Source organism: Protobothrops mucrosquamatus, unplaced genomic scaffold (genome assembly GCF_001527695.2).
Source record: "Protobothrops mucrosquamatus isolate PMUCROS unplaced genomic scaffold, P.Mucros_1.0 scaffold2321, whole genome shotgun sequence".
Lineage (NCBI taxonomy): Eukaryota > Metazoa > Chordata > Lepidosauria > Squamata > Viperidae > Protobothrops > Protobothrops mucrosquamatus.
The window spans coordinates 55,772-77,547 of NW_015388405.1; the positions used below are offsets into that span (position 1 = coordinate 55,772).

At 39.8% G+C, this 21,776-nt stretch overlaps 1 protein-coding gene across 1 annotated transcript; it reads left to right on the forward strand.

Moving 5' to 3' along the window:
* Positions 1-20,455: 20,455 nt before the first annotated feature.
* DIO3 (iodothyronine deiodinase 3) lies at positions 20,456-21,343 on the forward strand. Its single transcript, XM_015824679.1, has one exon. It carries the CDS (start codon positions 20,474-20,476, stop codon positions 21,341-21,343), a length of 870 nt encoding a protein of 289 aa, XP_015680165.1. The 5' UTR covers positions 20,456-20,473.
* The last annotated feature ends 433 nt before the right edge of the window (positions 21,344-21,776 follow it).

A 21,776-nucleotide genomic window follows, 5' to 3' on the forward strand; every position in this document is an offset into this window, starting at 1 on the left:
AACTAGATCTTAGAAATCAAAGCTGGGAAAAGACTATTTATTAAAAACAATTAAAGAGGTGCTTTATTTATTTATTTAATAGCTAGGTAGCACAGAGCATTAAATAAGCTGTTATTTAATATACTCTAGTATCCCCAAAAACCTTTTATATGTATAGTAGATTTTAGGCCCTAACAAAGCTATACTTGGGGACAACGGGCATTTAATACAATGCATATGGTTATCTTACACATTCCCAGATGGTTGCAAGGTTGTTGCTTCATAAGTGCTCAAGCTATTACTCTGGATTTAAAAATCCCAAGCTGATCGGCAAGCTGATCTTTCATAAGAAACTAACATGCAGCGCGATCCTGGGTTGTTGATAATAATAATGATAAAGTTGGAAGGGACCTTGGAGGTCATCTAGTCCAACCCCCTGCTCAGGCAGGAATCCCTATACCATTTCGGACAAATGGCTGTCCAGTTTCTTCTTAAAAACTTCCAGTGTTGGCGCATTCACCGCTTCTGGAAGCAGGTTGTTCCACTGGTTAATTGTTCTAATTCATCTAGTGGATGAGTAGTTCCCAACCTGATATTTTTCCAAATATACTGAACTACTACTCATACACCATGTCATACATCTGGACAAGTAAGCAACTTGGAAATGAAAAATGAACTTCAGAACTGATTATTTTCTCTTCAAGACATATCTATAATTTAAAGGCAACAAAAGGCATTTCTAAACTAGAGATTTATAACATCTCTCTGCCAGCAATAATTGTTCTGATATGAATTAGTAATTTATCATCAGAGCAATCACTACTCCATACTGTAAAATGTCTTTGAGGAAATCCTCAGAGAATCTGATGACACCTTGAAGATAAACAAATGTATTTTATATTTATGGAATATGTTCTTCTGTAAAGTCCATGTTGTTGCCTTGGCTGAAAAAAAGGAGTTATCCTTCTGGAAACATGAATATGAAAAGAATCTTGACCTGCTAGCTTGATCTTTTTAAGCATCCTACAATCCCATCCAGAACAGAGTGAAATCACAGTACGTCAAATGTTGCCTTTGGCTAAATACCCATACCTACATGTCAATCTTCACATGCATGCTCATATTACAGGATGATTATATTCTTTTGGACACATTTTATTTTTTCATTCTGTGTGACTAAAATAGGCTTTAACACCTTCTCTTTCACTGGGGCTGTGTACGAAAGCACCATTTACAAAAACGTATTGTTATCCATTGTCCCTGGTTCATAAAGGCAATCTTCACTGAAGGCAAAAGGAAGATTAATAAGATTAGAAGAAGATAAATAAGTTGCATAAACTCTTCACAGTCAACAAGGGTAAATAAAATGTTCTGTTAGAGCTGCCAAAATCACACTGACAATCAATCAGCAGCTGTCCATAATACATAAATAATAAAAAGTGGTGTTGGCTTCTCTTGGGTATGCACATACATGCATTAATAAATCCAGATTAATAACAATTTCACTGTTCTCTCCACGCTAAATCAGCCACAATGTGACCCTTTGCTCTTTTGTCCACAAAAAGTGGAATTGAGACCAGCATGTGACATGATTTTCTTCTGCGTCTCCAAATACAAATTTTTAGAATGCCTAAACAAATGGCTAGAAATCCAGGAACAGCATTTGTACAGCAAGTGTGTGGAAAAGCACACTGCTGGATGCCCCCCCCCATCCACCCTTCAGTCTAGGGGGAAAGTTGCACTATTTCAGATTCTACTTTAATAAATTTAATGTTCCAATCCACCCCTGACTCCGGGGAACTTGCATTTGCCTTCAAAGTCACCATGTTTCTTTAGCCCTTAATTGACCTTTATTGAGACAACAAGGACTGATTACACACAGTACAAAAGCTGGAGCTAAGCTCAGATGAGGTGATGTGGTGAAGAGAATCCAAAGATTGTACATGTACTCATGGATGTCCACGGGGCATGATCAAAATAATGGCCGTGGTCAAAGCTCCACCTGTTTTTTTATGCATGGATGCCCCTATGATGTACTAGATAAAAACTTGTGTTGTAATTACCAAGTTGCAAAATGCTTGCCAACTAACAGGTGAGAATCAATATGCCTGAGTAACATTAAAATATTTGTGTCATCATGCTTGTAATTAAATATTATCTAATTCAGTATTTCTCAAACATGGCAACTTTAGCATGTGGACTGGTGGCTGGGGATTTCTGGGAGTTAAAATCCACAAGTCTTACAGTTGTCAAGTTTGAGAAATACTGATACTAGTTAGGGACATTTTGAACAGCTGCTCTTTGTTCTTTATAAGTCTGTTGCTTTTTCAATTGTGACCCTGGGAAAAAAATAGAAAGTTTAGAAAGCTGGGATATCATCTGCCATAAATTAAGATATCACTGAGAACCAAGCAGACCATACATAAGATGGAAATGATTTAAGGAGTCAGTCAATGCTTTTAATGGAAGAGCAAATAGGAAAACAGGGACTTGAGACTGCTTGAGGGATTTCAGGTTAAGGAATTGAAAGTTTGTTCTCAGTATTGTCCCTAGTGGACTTATGTCCACAGGGCACAAATATACGCTATTATATTACTATATGTATAAAAGTTCCAATTCTTCAAATATGTACATTTTTTTAAATGCTAGGCTGTTATCTTCAGGACAAAAGATTATAGAGGAATCATCTACTTTTTTATTATTAACATTATTAACACCCAAAGGATATATTGGTTAACAATGCCTCATCCTAAAATCAAGGCATCAACACCAAAGATCAGAAAAATTTGTACAGATTTATTAAGCAAGATTGCAAAGCTGGGACTGAGTTCTGCTAAGTCAGGGCTAAGTGCCTAAGGTCAGTCTGTAAAAAAAGAAATTGAGCCTCTAACAAAAGCTCCAGACAAAAGGCAGCCTTTAGCTTTGAATGGCCAATGCAAAAGAAATGTCACCAGTTGAATTGCTAGTAAAGAACAGAAACTCCAACAAAGAAAAGGAAAAATATATCAAGTCTGATGTTTTCTCAGACTTCCTCTGGGCTGATTTGTCTCAAGCTTGGAAATTTTCTGATTCACAAGTAACAAAGCTTTATTTGTGAGTAAAGTGACTTCATCTTCCTGGCTATTTGCCCTATAGAACTGACAGCTGCAATTAGATTTTGAGGTCACCTAGTCTGTGCAATGTAAAGGATGTCATAATATCCATCATAGAAACCTGTCTATTTCCTGCTTAGATCCTGACAATAAAAAATCCATTATTTCATTGTCAAATATTACCAATGAAAAGTTATCTCTTAATGTCAATCAGAAGCTGCTTCTCTGCAATTGCAATTCCATTGGTTCTAGCCATGCCCATCCAGGTTTTTGGTTTTTATTTTCTCTGACTAGTCCTTACCCAGTCCTCACTTGATTGTTTTTAGGGAGAGCGGGAGGGGGAGTTTGTCATTCTGCAAACCTTGGGTGTTTCCATTCAGTTCCAAGAAGTTTCTCCTTTTGCTTTCTAAGGAACTTCTACCGGTCTGCATGTTGCTACTAATATAGTCTCTGAGCTCTTCCCTCACACATGCTTCTGAAGTCAGTGGAGAAGTCATGCAAGCATGAATGTGTCCTGTGGAACACAAATGAGATACTCTTTTATTTCCTCGTTGTTCCATGTGCTTTAACAGTTTAACTAACTATGAATGCACCACAAGCTTCACATGCATGGGTCGAAGAGCCTTGGTGGCGTAGTAGTTAGAATACAATATTGCAGGCCAACTCTGCCCATAGCCAGGAATTCGATCTTCACTGGATCAAGGTTGACTCAGCCTTCCATCCTTCCAAGATTAGTACAATGAGGATTCAGATTGTTGGGGCAATCTGACTCTGTAAACCATTTAGAGAGGGCTGTAAAGCACTATAAGTCTAAGTGCTGTTGCTATTTATGGATAATTTAGTCCCTGACAAATGTGTGTTAAATTCTTCAGTCTCCGAGTTGGTGCCTTCCAGATATGTTACAATTACATCTCCTAAATTTCTCATCAACCTCTAGTTCTAAAGATAAGAAGCACCAAGCTAGGAAAGATAACCCAGAGAATAAAAATCCAGGGAAATATTGGGTTTTGAACCTTGGAACATCTTTTTATTAAACTGGACCATATTGCCTTGAAGGTGAAATGGAAGGAGCCTCATAAAGAAGTATATTTTTCTTAGCTGGTGTTGATGGGAGCTGCATTCAACCCATTTGAGAAAATATTGGTTGTTAAAGGCTGTTACGATGTAGTAGAATGTGTTTTATCTGCAGCCACTGTTTTAGCTGTTTCTGTGAGAACAGTTGAAATCTTCCTGAGTTGAGTTACATCTCCTTTAATCTCATGATAGCAGACAAGATCATACGTTCCTCCCTCTACCATTTACTCTTGTGGGAGGGGCTTGCCTGCCACTGTTTCCACATTGAACTAATCAAGGTTAGGCTATACCCATTGAGTTACCATAGGGTTAAACAGACTGGAGAAACATTTTTTAAAAAAACATGTTTAACTAGGTAAATGTACAATTACTGATTGGGTCAGGCTTAAACAGGCATGATCTAATCAACTGGATTGTCTTTCCCAGAATCTGGCATTGAATATTAAAAAAAGGAGGAAGAGGAAGAAGTGAAAGTTATGAGCAAATAAAAGGCTAAATAAATTCTGACTGTGGGAATTTAATTATGAGCAAAATTGGGTTTTATAGCATTATGCTGAGCTGATACAAAAAGAATAAACATCTTTTCCCTTTAAAGAAAGCCAAGATGTTTGTATGTGTACCATTTATATGTAAAACAGAACTCTCCCACTAAATGCAGAAGAAATGACTAGCAGAAAGGACCCCTTTTCATTCTCAAACAATGGTGACAGAACTTGTTGGATTTTTGGAAGATGCTAAGGTTGTGTAAGTTAGAACAGGTGTGGTTTAACTTCCAGTGTCTATATAGACACTGTTCATGTTATTTTAATATCCTAACCCCAACCCTTTGACTATATAGGATTATTCAAATTTATGGTTTAACTCAGTCTCAGTATTCATTGGTTTGGTTGTTAATCCCATTGTCTTCAATCTATACTTAGTGCGAGTAAAATCTGTTTCATGTCAAGCTTAACTCTTAATGACTTCATGAACTGCAAACAATGCAGAAATGCTATGCCAGTTTTTTCTTCCAGAATATATTTTTTTCAGTTTCTCAGGCTAGCATATCTTTATTTTTCTATAGAAAGATTATTCTTCATCTTTGCTTGTAAAACGGGGAGGGAGGGAAGGAGAGAATTATTAAATATTGGGAAGTTGGTCTTATTTTCAATGAAGCGCCACCACTTCTACTTGGCCTTACTTTGGATTTGTTCAGCGTATGCTGAGTTTTGTGAATTTCATTTTTCTGGTGCTCTGATCTGTGATTGTTTGTAATGTGAACATTGTTTACCTTTTGTTGTCATCAGTGCCTTGTATTCTAGCATTAGATCATATGCCACCTTGAGAATACATTACGACATTAGAATATAAATATTTTAAAATAAATAAATTCATAAAGATAGCTTAACATTGCAACTTGAAATAAGGATGGGGAGAAATGAGTAAATTTTATATGTAAAGTTATCTGTGTCCAACCCTAATCTAGTACGTTTAGATGATACTGAAAAAATGCAGTTCTCTTGCAATTTACCATTTTTAAGGTAGTATTGATATACAATACATGTATTCGGAAAAATAATGTACAAAATGCATGATATTAAATAAAATTGTTTCCAAATACTGTCTACATTAGGGAAATTGTGAACTGAAACACACATGTTTGGAGAACTATGCACCCAAATAATGCACATTTTAATGCAAACTTTTAAAAATGCAAATCTGAGAAAAATTGAAATTGGCAGATTTGTCTATTCTCAATGGTAAACGTGTGTGTTGAAAACCCTCAAACAAATGGGAAAAAAGATAATTGTTTTTAATCTTGAACCTAATATTTTTGTTCACAATCTAATTCCAAGTTAATGCAGCTATAACCAGAAAGACAAATCTGACAGCATGGAAAAATATGGCAAATATTCCAATGCCAACACAAGTCTATTCTTCCCTGTAACAGGACAGCCAAGAAAACTTAGCTGGACTGGGAAAAAAATACAACAAGAAAGAATATATAATAATACCCACTTAATTCCGATTTGTTAGAATTACACTTAAAATATGAGCTGAACATAGAAAGGAGCTGAAAAATTATTTATGTTGGCCCTTCTAGTTATATTTCTCAGAGAGAGGGAGAGACAGGTAGGTAGAAATCTGAAAAATTAATGTAAGCCTTAGAACAAAAGTTCAAGTGCTCTCTCTACTTTTTATTAAGCATTTCCATCAAAGTGGCATTTTAATGGGAAAGCACAAATCGAGCAAAAATATTTGTTATCTTGGAATACAACTCTTTTATAGAATCGGTTCTTTTAGTTGAGAGACTTAGACTTAAAATAATATTTAAACAACTCTTGGAATTAAATAATGACAAAATTTGAACGATTTAGGATGAGGCATGAAAAGCCTATTGCCCTGCAGATATTGACAATATGACTTCCCTATTGACCTTATCAACAGGGTAAATAGGAAGAAATACTAGGAAATGTTGTTCAGAGACTATAACAGTCTGGCAGTTGAAATCCCCAGAATGTCAACATGCCAAACTTGAGAAACACTGATCATTCTAGAAGATCACAGGTTCCTCAATTCTCATATATGTATAGGCAGAAACTGTACTAAAAATATTTGGGGGTGGGGGGGGAGACTGGATATCTATCCAAACTCTTTAGAATAAAGATGAGAGGCAATCGAAACAGAAGAGATACAATGACATAATAGTCACACATCTGAAAAATAAAAATAACTCCTACGGTAAAGCATACCTCTGACCAAAAAAATGTAGAAAAATTAGGCATTCTAATTTTTTTAATTAGTCTGAAAGTTCATGGGAATACATAATAGAGAAGATTCACTAAGATTATTTAACAGAAAAATAAATAGAATACATCAGCATATAGTTGTTAATGATCATTTGTAAGAGAATGCAGAATAAAAAATAAGAACCATGCAATTCCTGTATAGCAAAACCATTAACATATGTAAGAAAATATCTACTAAATGATACCAAAGAATCAGTTAACCCAATATTTTGTTTCTCCAGAATGGAAAACCAGAAGTCTTCCAAGTTCACACCAAAGCATAATCCAACCTTTTTAATTGTTTGAACTCAAGAGTCATAGTACGTGGTGTGTTTAATATAAAACAGTGTTCTTTTTAGTTGTTTTAGGCAAAAATAAACTTAGGAGAAGTTGACCCAGGTCAGATAACATTTTAAGAAGGACTTCAATTACATTTTACTCTTCCAGTTGAGCAATGACTATCCCTGTACAGAGGCTAGAATTTAAAACAAAAAATAGTGTCAGTGGTTTTTTTTATCAATTAGATGCTATTATAACAACATTTTTGAGGGAAATTTCAGGGAAACTAAATTGCCTCTTCTAATGTTCTGTATGTCTGGTATAGATTGAACTCTTGATCTTTCAAATAAAGGGAAAAATTGCATACTATTTAGCGTCATTTTTGCAGTTTAATTTTCAAAAACATGCCTATCAGAATCTGGGATTTATTTATTCCAATATATTTCTCATTACAAAAATAAAAGGTCTGGGGAAAGCTTGTGTAAATAATAATAATAACAATAATAATAATGAGGAGGAGGAGGTCATCTAGTCCAACCCCCTGCCCAGGCAGGAAACCCTATACGATTTCAGACAAATGGCTGTCCAGTCTCTTCTTAAAAACTTCCAGTGTTGGAGCATTCACCGCTTCTGGAGGCAGGTTGTTCCACTGATTAATTGTTCTGTCAGGAAGTTTCTCCTTAGTTCTAACTTGCTTCTCTCTTTGATTAATAAAGTAATAAACCATTAAGCAATTAAGAGAATTAAATATATAAACACTGAGTTTTCACAATATACAAATATAGAACAAAATGAAGAGCAGAAAGAATAAGAAATAAGCAAAACGTAAGGCAAAAAAAAAGCAGAATGGTAACCTATCAAATTATCAAAATACACCCTCTCTTATCCTCAACTATTGAAGTGCTGGCTGGGGTGATCAGGCAAGGATGAATTAGACATGAGGACCCCAATACGATTCCACTGTGTTATGGAATTCCGAATTGCAGAAAGCAATAATATGGCTATTAGTTGTGGTATTCTGTAGGAATACCAAAACAGAGACACCACCCTGCTAACAAAAGTACGTATAGTCAAGGCCATAGTTTTCCCAGTTGCAATGTATGGCTGTGAAAGTTGGACCATAAGAAAGGCTGAGCGCAAAAGAATTGAGGCCTTTGAACTATGGTGCTGGAGAAGATTCCTGCGAGTCCCCTGGACTGCAAGGCGATCAAACCGGTCAGTCCTAGAGGAGATCAACCCTGACTGCTCTTTAGAAGGCCAGATCCTGAAGTTGAAACTCAAGTACTTTGGCCACCTAATGAGAAGGAAGGACTCACTGGAGAAGAGCCTAATGCTGGGAAAGATTGAGGGCAATAGAAGAAAGGGACGACAGAGAATCAGGTGGTTGGATGGAGTCACTGAAGCAGTAGGCATGAGCTTAAATGGACTCCAGAAGATGGTAGAGGACAGGAAGGCCTGGAGGAACATTGTCCATGGGGTCGCAGTGGGTCGGACATGACTTTGCAACTAATAACAACAATAATAATAATAACATTCTGTAGGAAAACAAAGATTGATATTCCCAAAAGAATTGCCTAGAGTTGGCAAAAGTTGAAAATCCTCCTTGCCAGTAATTTTGATTTGCATACATTTGATCAAAACTTTAAAAAAATATCCAGGAGACAATTGAAGAGATAAATATAGTGAAGAACCTAGTGAAGATCACATACTTAAAAAGATTAAAAGCGGGTCAGAGAAAAAATAAAAGGACAATGAGATGGACTGGAAAAAAGAAAATACATACTAAGAGAAATTGGTCAATGGAGAAGATGGTTAATTTTAAAAAAAATAGGGAACATAGTCAAAAGAGCAAGCTAAATATTAGCCATACTCAATCTTTTATCCTCCAGATGTGTTGGACTTCCAAATCTCATCATTCCTAGCTTGTTTAACCAGAGAAAACTCTTTTATTCTGTCTGTTGAAGGACAGAACCTTGGGGAAACTGCTTTGCTCACACGTCCAGGGTACCAATTTGGGAAAAGCTGGATTAAGGATTCAGATAAGAGCAAGGAAGGACAAGATCTGTCAGGATAAGAGGAAGATCCAAAATGATCATATGCTAGAGACTGGATGGTTGAATGAGTTTGATACATGAATTAGGTACAAGTTTAAATACCTATGAAATATTAACACAGAAATCAACTAGATCACCATCTGTAGAAGCCAGTTAAAAAGCAGAAGGGTGCATATTTTTTAAATGTTAAGCATTAAACAGCACTTAAGCTAATTTCATTGACACATATAAACAAACTAATACTGTGAATCCCCTAATTCAGGGGTCTTTAAACTCGGCCCTTTTATGACTCACGGACTTTAACTCCTAGAATTCCTCAGCCAGGCATGCTGGCTGAGGAATTCTGGGAGTTGAAGTCCATGAGTCATAAAAGGGCCATGTTTGAGGACCCCTGCCCTAATTCTTAAAAAGAATTGCTGCGACCATTTTTGTGAGAACCTGGTTAGCATTGCATTGCATTTCAAAGCAGACTTTTAATTAGAATTTTCTTTTCTATGTCTGCAACTGGCAATGATTATCTTGCTGAAAAGTGACAGCTGCTTTGCTTGGCACTGCAGTGGCTGATATTATTAAATCAATATTGCAACAGACTGAATGTTATGTACTGTTAGTGTGTCNAGGAGGAGGAGGAGGAGGAGGAGGAGAAGGAGAAGGAGAAGGAGGAGGAAGAGGAGGAGAAGGAGGAGAAGGAGAAGGAGGAGAAGGAGGAGAAGGAGGAGGAGGTTATCTAGTCCAACCCCCTGCTCAGGCAGGAAACTCTATACCATTTCGGACAAATGGCTGTCCAGTCTCTTCTTAAAAACTTCCAGTGTTGGAGCATTCACCGCTTCTGGAGGCAGGTTGTTCCACTGGTTAATTGTTCTAACTGTCAGGAAGTTTCTCCTTAGTTCTAGGTTGCTTCTCTCCTTGATTAATAAAGTAATAAACCATTAAGCAATTAAGAGAATTAAATATATAAACATTGAGTTTTCACAATATACAAATAGAGAACAAAATGAGGAGCAGAAAGAATAAGAAATAAGCAAAACATAAGGCAAAAAAAAAGCAGAATGGTAACCTATCAAATTATCAAAATACACCCTCTCTTATCCTCAACCATCGAAGTGCTGGCTGGGGTGATCAGGCAAGGATGAATTAGACATGAGGACCCCAATATGATTCCACTGTGTTATGGAATTCCGAATTGCAGAAAGCAATAATATGGCTATTAGTTGTGGTATTCTGTAGGAATACCAAAACAGAGACATCACCCTGCTAACAAAAGTACGTATAGTCAAGGCCATGGTTTTCCCAGTTGCAATGTATGGCTGTGAAAGTTGGACCATAAGAAAGGCTGAGCGACAAAAAATGGAGGCCTTTGAACTATGGTGCTGGAGAAGACTCCTGCGAGTCCCGTGGACTGCAAGGCGATCAAACCGGTCAGTCCTAGAGGAGATCAACCCTGACTGCTCTTCAGAAGGCTAGATCCTGAAGTTGAAACCAAGTACTTTGGCCACCTAATGAGAAGGAAGGACTCACTGGAGAAGAGCCTAATGCTGGGAAAGATTGAGGGCAATAGAAGAAGGGGACGACAGAGAATGAGGTGGCTGGATGGAGTCACTGAAGCAGTAGGCATGAGCTTAAATGGACTCCAGAAGATGGTAGAGGACAGGAAGGCCTGGAGGAATATTGTCCATGGGGTCGCAGTGGGTCGGACATGACTTTGCAACTAATAACAACAATAATAATAACATTCTGTAGGAAAACAAAGATTGATATTCCCAAAAGAATTGCCTAGAGTTGGCAAAAGTTGAAAATCCTCCTTGCCAGTAATTTTGATTTGCATACATTTGATCAAAACTTTAAAAAAATATCCAGGAGACAATTGAAGAGATAAATATAGTGAAGAACCTAGTGAAGATCACATACTTAAAAAGATTAAAAGCGGGTCAGAGAAAAAATAAAAGGACAATGAGATGGACTGGAAAAAAGAAAATACATACTAAGAGAAATTGGTCAATGGAGAAGATGGTTAATTTTAAAAAAAATAGGGAACATAGTCAAAAGAGCAAGCTAAATATTAGCCATACTCAATCTTTTATCCTCCAGATGTGTTGGACTTCCAAGTCTCATCATTCCTAGCTTGTTTAACCAGAGAAAACTCTTTTATTCTGTCTGTTGAAGGACAGAACCTTGGGGAAACTGCTTTGCTCACACGTCCAGGGTACCAATTTGGGAAAAGCTGGATTAAGGATTCAGATAAGAGCAAGGAAGGACAAGATCTGTCAGGATAAGAGGAAGATCCAAAATGATCATATGCTAGAGACTGGATGGTTGAATGAGTTTGATACATGAATTAGGTACAAGTTTAAATACCTATGAAATATTAACACAGAAATCAACTAGATCACCATCTGTAGAAGCCAGTTAAAAAGCAGAAGGGTGCATATTTTTAAATGTTAAGCATTAAACAGCACTTAAGCTAATTTCATTGACACATATAAACAAACTAATACTGTGAATCCCCTAATTCAGGGGTCTTTAAACTCGGCCCTTTTATGACTCACGGACTTTAACTCCTAGAATTCCTCAGCCAGGCATGCTGGCTGAGGAATTCTGGGAGTTGAAGTCCATGAGTCATAAAAGGGCCATGTTTGAGGACCCCTGCCCTAATTCTTAAAAAGAATTGCTGCACTTGCCCGCGACCATTTTTGTGAGAACCTGGTTAGCATTGCATTGCATTTCAAAGCAGACTTTTAATTAGAATTTTCTTTTCTATGTCTGCAACTGGCAATGATTATCTTGCTGAAAAGTGACAGCTGCTTTGCTTGGCACTGCAGTGGCTGATATTATTAAATCAATATTGCAACAGACTGAATGTTATGTACTGTTAGTGTGTCTCCATGATATCACTGACAAAAAAAATACTGCAGGATATTAGAATTTATTCTGGTAGCTAATCATTACAAAACTCTTCAGTAAGGATCCAATTCTGAGAAATTGACACCTTGCCTTATTTAATATTTATTATTTTTTCATACAGACTTCATCTTAACATTTAGTACATAAGAAACTGAGATCTGGTTTAACTCCCATAGCTTTCATTCCCATCGATTCCATGCAGTTTCCTCACATTTTGCTTTTTTTATTTCAGCAAACAAAAATATGAAATTGTCTTCATCTTAAATGATAGGCATCCGATTTCTCTGGGATCAATTCAACATCTCTTCATATTTGAATTCCACCTGTTCATCCAAGATTGGATAACAATCGTTTTCAATTAAAATCCAAATAAAGATACAATTGGGTGGAACCTTTAGAGTAGACCAATTTCATGTGACTTTTAAGTATGAAGAGTTTGGATCAATCCATGCTTGAGTTTATATATTGTATATATAGAAATGAAGAATTATGTAATTCTTCACTTTTATGTAGCATTTGACTTGGTTTTATTTACATCAAAGATTTCTGCATGGCTTTTCTAAGTTACATGTGAAGAGGCTCTGGGCATGCCCGGTTTGGGTAGTTCATTTTTTACATGCATGTAATTAAAATTAATTACTGAACTTTCCAAAGGCAAGAATTTTTACAAGCACAGATAGGTCTACAGCTCTTGCTCTTTTCTGCACAATGAAAGAAAATTCAGCAAAAGGCTCATTTAATAGCAGGAGGCAAGGTGAATGAGGTCAGCTACAGTGGCGATAAGTGCACTGTTGAAAGGCCTGGTAGGTTAGGACTGTCATGGAGAAAATATATCTGTGTGGTCACAAAAAGTCAAAATGTCTTGATCTTATATAGTCAATTAAAGTACCAGTATAAGAATGTGAGGTGCTTGTAAAGGTAAAGAATCAGCTAGCAAGACAGGAACTACAAAGGACTATTCTGTCGATACTGATGAGGTGTTCCAAGGCCATTAACAGAACAGGCAAGTATCCAGTGAGTTGGAAGGGCTAGAGCAGGGGTGTCAAACTCGCAATGTCATGTGATGTTGTCACGATATATCATAACTTTTTTCCATTGCCAGCAATGGGGTGGGCGCGGTTTCGGCATGACACGTTCAGCCCGTGGGCCGGTAGTTTGACACCCCTGGACTAGAGGGAAAAACCTAGTATTTAAACCTTGGAGCACAATTCCTCATACAGACTTTGACTTCTATGTACTGCAATAATGGAAATCTTATCTATGTCTATGTCTTCATTCTTGTCTGCAATGAAGTTATGTCTCGCCCAGAACTGAAGGCAGGCTAACCACACAATAAAAGCCTGGAAATAACATCATCATTTTGTCATAGACTTTTATCTGAAGATCCCTAAAGTTATCAGCAATTAACAACCTATATAGAAATAGAACTGTGTACTCAAGAAACATTAATGGATGGGTTTTACCAGTGTACTGTAGATCAGAAAGAATGTTCTATAAGAGAAGACAAAATGGAACCAGTCAGATGTTGAGTAATAAATGGCAAAGCATTTAATTGCTTGCAGTTTCTTGGCTCTTTGGTAACAGAGAATCAGTGAGAAAATATATCCAAATCTTTGCAGTGCAAATAAACAAACAAAAACAAATCCACCCCAAACTGAAATTAATAGATCGACATAACCTATTCTAACATGTCATATAAACTAGAGATAGTAATTTGTTTTATTTCAACATTTAGGTAGGCATAAGTCTTTAAAAGAGGGTTCAACCCCCTCACAGGTGAGTTATCCTACCTTCCAGAAAGCCCTTCACAATACAAAGCACATATGCTCAGAGTGCGGAAGGCCACAGAAGGTAGAAGTGGGCGGAACCTGCAGAACAGAACTTTTACAAAAATGCACAGGAATCAGAATATCTTTATCTTATGACTGAAAAAAGTAAGAAAAATAAACTAATTTAAATTACAATTTAATTAGCATAAAGCCATAAACCTCACACTTCAACACATTTCAAGCATTACCTCCAGACCATCCTCCAATCCTACAGTCTCAATAATTATTGCACAAAGCAAGGACAAAATGAATTGAGAATCATTGAACTGTTTTTACTTATATTTCAAGCACTCACGGGAATTGGTTGTTCCTGTTAAACCCAAAAATGCTAAGAAAGCAATGTTGTGTTTATCAGTGTTAAATTCTCCTGTGTGGTATTCATCTTCCCAGATAGGCTCAGATGGCCCATGGAGACATACTGTAATTTAGTGAATAATAAGGCTGAGCTGATGTGGAAGTTTAGTTATCAATTAAACAATAGAACAATGCTAAACTCATGTAGTGATAACCTGAAGAAAAAATGCAAGTACATTGTTAACTACATTGTTAAATAGATGGAAAGAATTTTTAATTCATAAAGCTAACAATTACTATTTTTGTACTATAGATCATCATGCAGAAAATCTATGTGGTCTCTTAGAGTTTAAAATGACTTGATGGAACATAATCAATCACTGTCACAAGATGTAGCTGACAGGACAAAACAATATCTTTTAAAGCTGGGGTTCTTTCCCCAGGAATTGGGGAAAATATACAACCTTATTTTCACTAACCTCTAAGTGAAATGTAACTTGTTTTTCAATAATGAATGTAAGCAACGACATTATTTATGGCTTCTGGTCTATAGGTTTCACAGACTCTCAAAGGGATCCATGATACAAAAAGGTTGGAAACCCTTGTTCTAAAGTGTTGTTGTTAGAATTGTATTTTGGAGAGTTCTTCGTTTGCAGTGCATGGAAGACAATCACACACCTAAATCAATGGCAAGAGTTTTTCCAGAGCTTAACCAGAATTTTTTTTAAAAAAAACTTGTGACCTTCCAAAATTGTACTTTTTATTGATTCTAGGTAAAATGGCTAACAGCCAGGAATAAGAGTAACTGAAATCTAACCACAATGAGAGAGTCATGGCTTCCCCAGTAATATAACTGTATCAGCAGTTCACTCCAATCTAATGGGGGCAGGGGAGTCTGGAAAAATTATGTGATTAGAAGTTTGAGATGGAAGAATGCCAATGTACTTGCTTTAAATGTTCAAAACAGGCAGGCTTGCTAAACTGGCAAAAAATCTGAGTTGTGAGCATTTCTAAGAGGGCTGCCCCCTTTGTAAGAGTTTTAATTGACCCTAGTCCTACAAAAGAGGAACCATCATCTCTACCTCTCAAAAGTATTTTTTTTCTTTTATTGTAATAGTATGTTCCAGCAAGGATTACTAATTTATTCTCTGTGGATCAGTATAGGACTCATTGAGTGCTATGTAACATTATCAGTGTGTGAGAGACTGTACATTATATACATTTTCAGCATGCCTTTACTTCAGATTTGTTTGATTTTATAAGTGCCAAAAGTAAAAACAGATGTTATGCTATTCAATGTTTGGATATCAAAACCTATCCCAGTATAACTTATATGTCCCACAAGGCATGTGGATAATCTAGTATGTTTGGGGTTGGATGAAGAGGCCAGAAAATGCTTGGCTTTGGGGTTTTCATGCCATTTTTCCTAAATGCTTGACATTAAATATGAATCAGATCTAGACTTCAACAATATAGCCAAGTTTAGGATTCAACTTTGCACAAAAATCCAAGAAGTCAAGGCTGACCTGAAATATCAGTAAACTCTTATAGCAAGTTTATGTAGGAGCATTTCCATAAAAACCCCAAAAGCAAGTTAAGCATGCATAAATACTGCTTAAGTAATTGAGGCTCAATCCTTTTTGATCCATAGTCTTGGTAAGAGCAGTGACTGAAATTTCTTCCAAGGCTGAAATTCTGTTATGGGCACATTCCATTTCTCATTGCTCAATTCAATGTAAAATTACAAAATATAGCACAAACAACCATTTGTTGTTAAGGAATTAGGATCAAGTGACAAGATTGTAACCACAAATACATTACAGTATATGTACTATGCTCTTTCCAATCTATACTTCTAGAATAAGAAACATAGATGTATGAATGGTTTTAAGGGTAGAAACAGTATATTTGTGTATGATGCAGCAGTACCGGCACTAAAGAGACCCAATACATATTCAGAAAAAAACTAATTTCTGTTGCTCAGAGTTGGTATTTGAGAATAAAACACAATAAAGTTACAAATGTAAGACAGATTAGTAAGAGCAAAACAACCAAAGTTTTAAAAAACAATACCAACAACCAAGGGACAAACCATTGAACACCAAAGAACATTAAGTTCATTTATAATGAAAGTTCCAAATTTGAAGGACATAATAGAGGTGCATAAAATATAGTAAGTTGTGGAGAAAGGTAACAGGGAAAAGTTCCTTTTTTTCACAAAGTGCATAGTTAAGTATCGGATTTTTCCATAGATGATCCAGGCCAGCTTTATCTTCCTAAAGTGACCAATAAAATGTTTCTGGAAAGTCCACAAGCAGATTAGGAGAACAATCTCCTGGCATTCTCTTCTTCAATGATTAGTACAAAGTGGGATCTTCTCACAATACTAGAGATAATGTACTGATGTCACAACTATGAGCCATTCCAGGAGCAATTGTCATGAACATGTTTAACTCCCCCCCTTAAAGGTTCCTAAGATGGTGGCCGCTACCACCTATTGAAATGGCAAATTCCATAGTTGAAATATGTGCTGTATGAAGCAGCACTTCTTAAGAGCATTTGGAATAGAATAGAGCTGGAAGGGACCTTGGAGGTCTTCTAGTCCAGCCCCCTGCTCAAATTCAGGATAGACAAAACTTCCTTTTGTCTATCCTGAGTTTCCCACCATTCCATTTCCTTGGTGGTTTAGGGTCCTAGTATTATGAAAAGTACAGGGCAAAACATCTCCTTATCTAATATCTTTCTTGACATTAATACCATACTATAATTGCTTGTAGCTATGTCATGATTTCTTGCTCAACTCTTTTTTCTAAACTATAAAACCTTAAAAACCCTACTTCCAGGGTTTTTCAATCTTGGTGACATTAAGATGGGCGGACTCTAACTCCCAGAATTCCCTAGCTACAAGGAGAGCCAGTTCGATCTGATGTTTAAGGCTAAAAAGGCTGTGAGTTCTAGTTCTACTCCCACCTTAGCCATGAGAGCCCAACTCATTTCACAGGGTTGCTGTTGTGGGGAAAATAGGAGGAGCCCTAAAAAGGAATTCTGGGGGTTGAGGACCACCTATCTTAAAGTGGCCAGGTTGAGAAATACTGCTCTATTTCCTTGAACATATTCACTCTCCTTTGTTGTACTTATTGGCCCTCTTGTCATCAATAGCCTTCAAAGCCAGGTGCTCAGTAATGTACAAGTGTTCACTGATCTCCAGGATCTAGGAACCTTGTTGGCTGGTTTAAAATAAACTAAAACCTCCAGCTTTGGAGGTTTTAATTTACTTTACATCTGTCAGGTAGCCTTTCCCAATGTGCAGGTTTTTGGTTTTTTGTTCTTTTTTTGCTTTTGTTTTTACTTCTGGGATCTTTAGATCAAGGATAGGTAATCTCGCACCTTTCAGATATTCTGAACTTCACTTCTCAGGCTTCCCAGGCTTCCCAGGCTTCCCACTAGAGGGTAAGACAGCTGTAGCCAAACATCTGGAGAGCACTACTGAAATCTACTTTATCCCCTATTTAAAAATATGGAAATGTGTCCTTTTCTAGGGTTACTGGAAAAATTCCCAAATTAAAACTGAAATTAAAAACCCACACAACCTCTTAATAGGAGCAAAGGGTTCATCTGATGAGTTTTTATGCTGATTTTTATGCTTTTATTTTTGTTCATAAGATTATACTCAAGATTATGCTAAATAAGATGGGCAGCTATATAAATCGTTTAAATACAAAACTGTTTTTCTGAACTGCTCTGCTGCCATCCACTGGCCATCCATATTCTTACATCCAGATCTGGTAGTGAACCCAAATTCAAATTGTATGGCTTTTGGTCATTTAACCAGACCTTGGATTACTGCCATGCACTCTATAAGGAACTATTCTTGATAACTACCCAGAAACTAGAATTGGTCCAGAAAGTAGACTTAACATTCTCCCTCAACATTTAATAGCCACCAAATTATTATAAAAGCATGAAGCTTCTCCATTCATGATTGGTTCTTTTTTTGGTTGGTTTATTTTATTACACAACAGATGGATGTTAAATCCAATATATAGTATAACTCTATCCAAAATCTATTTTGCATAACAGGGCCAACACTGTTTGAAAGATATTACAAGACATGATTCAAACATACCCAAACACAAGACCTCTCTTATTATTATTATTAATTATTATTATTAATTTGATTTATATACCGCCCTTCTTATACCATCAAAGCAGCCTGATATTTTAAAGCAGGGGTGTCCAACCTTGGCAACTTTAAGACTTGTGGACTTCAACTCCCAGAATTCCTCAGCCAGCCATGCTTTACCTTTAAGCCCACAAGTCTTACAAGTTACCAAGCTTGGACACCCGTTTTAAAGGTTTCTGCCGGAGCCTTAAAAAGTTGCTGCTGCTTTAAGGACTCTATTCATTAATATTAAGAAAACCTTTAAAGCACCAGCTCGTTTTTTCAGGCTTGCACGGAAGCTTGAAAAAGGGTGGGCTCCTTTAATAAACAGCAGGGAGTTGCTGTACTTGTGCATGGTTCAAAGCATGCTTCTAAATCATTTTCAAAGCTTTCTACAGAGTAAAACCACAAAGTGAAAGCTCTGTTGCATAAGGTTAACTTCTTGATGATGGCATGAGAGATCTTAGTTTTGTTAATAGTTTACCGAAGGCATCTCCTGTTAAAAGACGTAAGTTAGCAGGTGAAGGGAAAGACTTCTGCTTAAGACCCAGAATAAACAGAGCCCCCTTGGAGCAGAAAGACTTCTAATGTAGGGGGAAATGGTGTGCTTGTACGCAATGTGCCCGTGTAACAAATGAATCCTAAAGCTGTTTAAGGATCCATAATTTAAGATTGATGTATTCGTTCCAGCTTATATACCATATTGGACTTTATGCCCTTTGGGGTGGAATTAGTGAACATCTTTAGTTTCTTGTGCTGCTAAATTCCAAATATTCTCAAGTCTGTTAGAACCGGTGTGAGACACGCGGAGGGTTCAGGTCTACCGATTTCACCCTTCGGCCAACAGCTACCCCTAGTGGCTGCTGCGGGAAGTAAAACTTATCTTGCGCATTTAACTCTCGCCGTCGATTTCGCCGCGGTCAACAGGTTTAACCAGCGAGGTGGCTCCGAGGCGAGGTCACGAACCGAGGCATTAACTCCTTTGTCTCCGGATAAGGCCGGCTTTCCTTCCCGACCACGTGGACGACGTACCAGAACCCGAAGGCGAAAAGGAAAGGCGCCCATTTCCCAAGCGCAGAAAGACCGAGCAGGTACTTTTAACTAACTCGCCACCTCTTCTCGCGCCTCTCCGCTGGCAAAGCCGGGGAACGAACGGGCGGGCGGGCGGGCGGAGGCAACCCTTGACGGGAAGGTGGGGATCGAGTCGGTTCTTCCGAGACTTTAGACCAAGTTTGGCGACGCTGCTCGCTGGAAGAGTTTCGCTTTCCGGGGCGTTTGCGTGCACGGGTGGTGGTGGGGGGGGAGGAACTCTTTGGAAGAATTTCACTTCGGTCTCGCTTTCCATCCACGTGCGCGGGCGGGGGGGGGGAAGAGCGCGGGAAAAGAGAAGAGGGAAGAAAGGGGTGACTACTTGCCCGAGGATGCTTGGGAGGGGGATCCGGTATTGGTCGGCGCCGGGAGCCAGTCCTCGTCCCGAGCGTTTCATTGATTACCCTCGCTCGCTCTCCACGTTTACACCCAAGTGAGCAATGTTGGAGGAGGAGGAGGAGGAGGAGGAGGACGAGAGCGCCTGTTGCGTCGATTATTCCCGGCACGCCCGACCTGCTCTGGAAAAGACCCGGACGTGCCCTAAAGCTGCCTGGCCTGAGAGCGGCCGTTCCCTGCGCCGTGGCACGTCCCCCGCACTGCCAAACCGGGGTTGGGGCTGGCTCGCTTGCGCGTTCCCTCGGTCCACTCCCCCCCCCTCCTCCGCCCCCCTGCCTCTCCTTCCCCTTCTCTTGGCCAGTATATTTTTAGGTCATCGGAGTGGAGGGGTAGGTAATCCCCGGGCTCAGGTTCCAAAGGAGGCGGGTTCCGGCCGGAGGTGGAGTCACTTCTTCATTTAAATCCCCGACTATAAAATGGGTTTAAGGAGAAGCGGGATCTCATCAGTTGAGGCGCCCAGAGGAGCGGCGGGAGTGAGCGGCGTCGGGGGAGGCGAGCGGGAGGCTCCGGGACCACCGCGTGGGCGCCCAGCGGAGCTGCCACTCCTGCCGCGGCGATGCTACACTCCGTGGGCGCCCAGACCTTGCAAGCGCTCAGCCAGGTGGCCGCCTGCGTGCTCCTCCTGCCCCGCTTCCTCCTGACCGCTGTGATGCTCTGGCTCCTGGATTTTCTCTGCATCCGGAAGAAACTCCTGCTGACCGCGGCGGCGGCGGCGGCGGCGACCCTCGGCGAGGAGCAAGAGTTGGCGGCGGAGGACGGCGACTCGAGCGAGGGGACCTGCCCGCCGGACGACCCTCCGCTCTGCGTCTCCGACTCGAACCGCATGTTCACGCTGGAGTCGCTCAAAGCGGTGTGGCACGGGCAGAAGCTGGACTTTTTCAAGGCGGCGCACGTCGGCGCCACGGCGCCCAACCCGGAGGTGGTCCAGCTGGACGGGCGCACGCGGCAGCGCATCCTGGACTACGCCCGGGGCAAGAGGCCGCTGATCCTCAACTTCGGCAGCTGCACCTGACCCCCCTTCATGGCGCGCCTGCGCGCCTTCGAGCGCCTGGCCGCGCGCTTCGTGGACATCGCCGACTTCTTGCTGGTCTACATCGAGGAGGCTCACCCTTCCGACGGCTGGGTCAGCTCGGACGCCGCCTACGACATCCCCCGGCACCAGTGCTTGCAGGACCGGCTGCGCGCGGCTCAGCTGATGAAGGAAGGCGCGCCGGGCTGCCCGCTGGCCGTGGACACCATGGACAACGCCTCGAGCGCCGCCTACGGGGCGTACTTCGAGCGCCTGTACATTATCCAGGAGCGGAAGGTGATGTACCAGGGCGGCCGGGGCCCCGAAGGCTACAAGATCTCCGAACTCAGGCGCTGGCTCGACCAGTACAAGAGCAGCCTCCGGGCCGGGCCCAGCACCGTGGTGGTCCAGGTGTAAGGAAGAATCCCCGGCGGAGAAAAAGTGAACCGGGAAGGGAAGAGGGAGCTCGAACTCCTTCGCTTTCCTTTCCCGCCCCTTTCCGTAACTCCCGAGAGGCTCTGTGTGAGTTTTCGTGCGAGACGTTATTCAAATCATGTTGATTTGCCGAGCATTCGTTATTGACATCCCATTTCCACGTGCAGTTTTGTTTCCCTTTATTTCCTTATTGCGGGCGCGAGAACGAGCAGATCTCTCTTGCGTGGGGAGGGGGGGGGAAACGCTTTTGCTGGGGTTTTTTTTTGGGGGGGGGGGAGAGCCTGTTTCTGAGCGTGTGCGTGCACGTGCACGTGCGGGCTCCGGGTGTACGTGTGCGCGGGTGTTTCCGATGGGAACGGTCTTCTGCCGTGCACGTGGGTCTGTTGGAGAGAAGTTTTCGCGTGCCCAAGCGGTG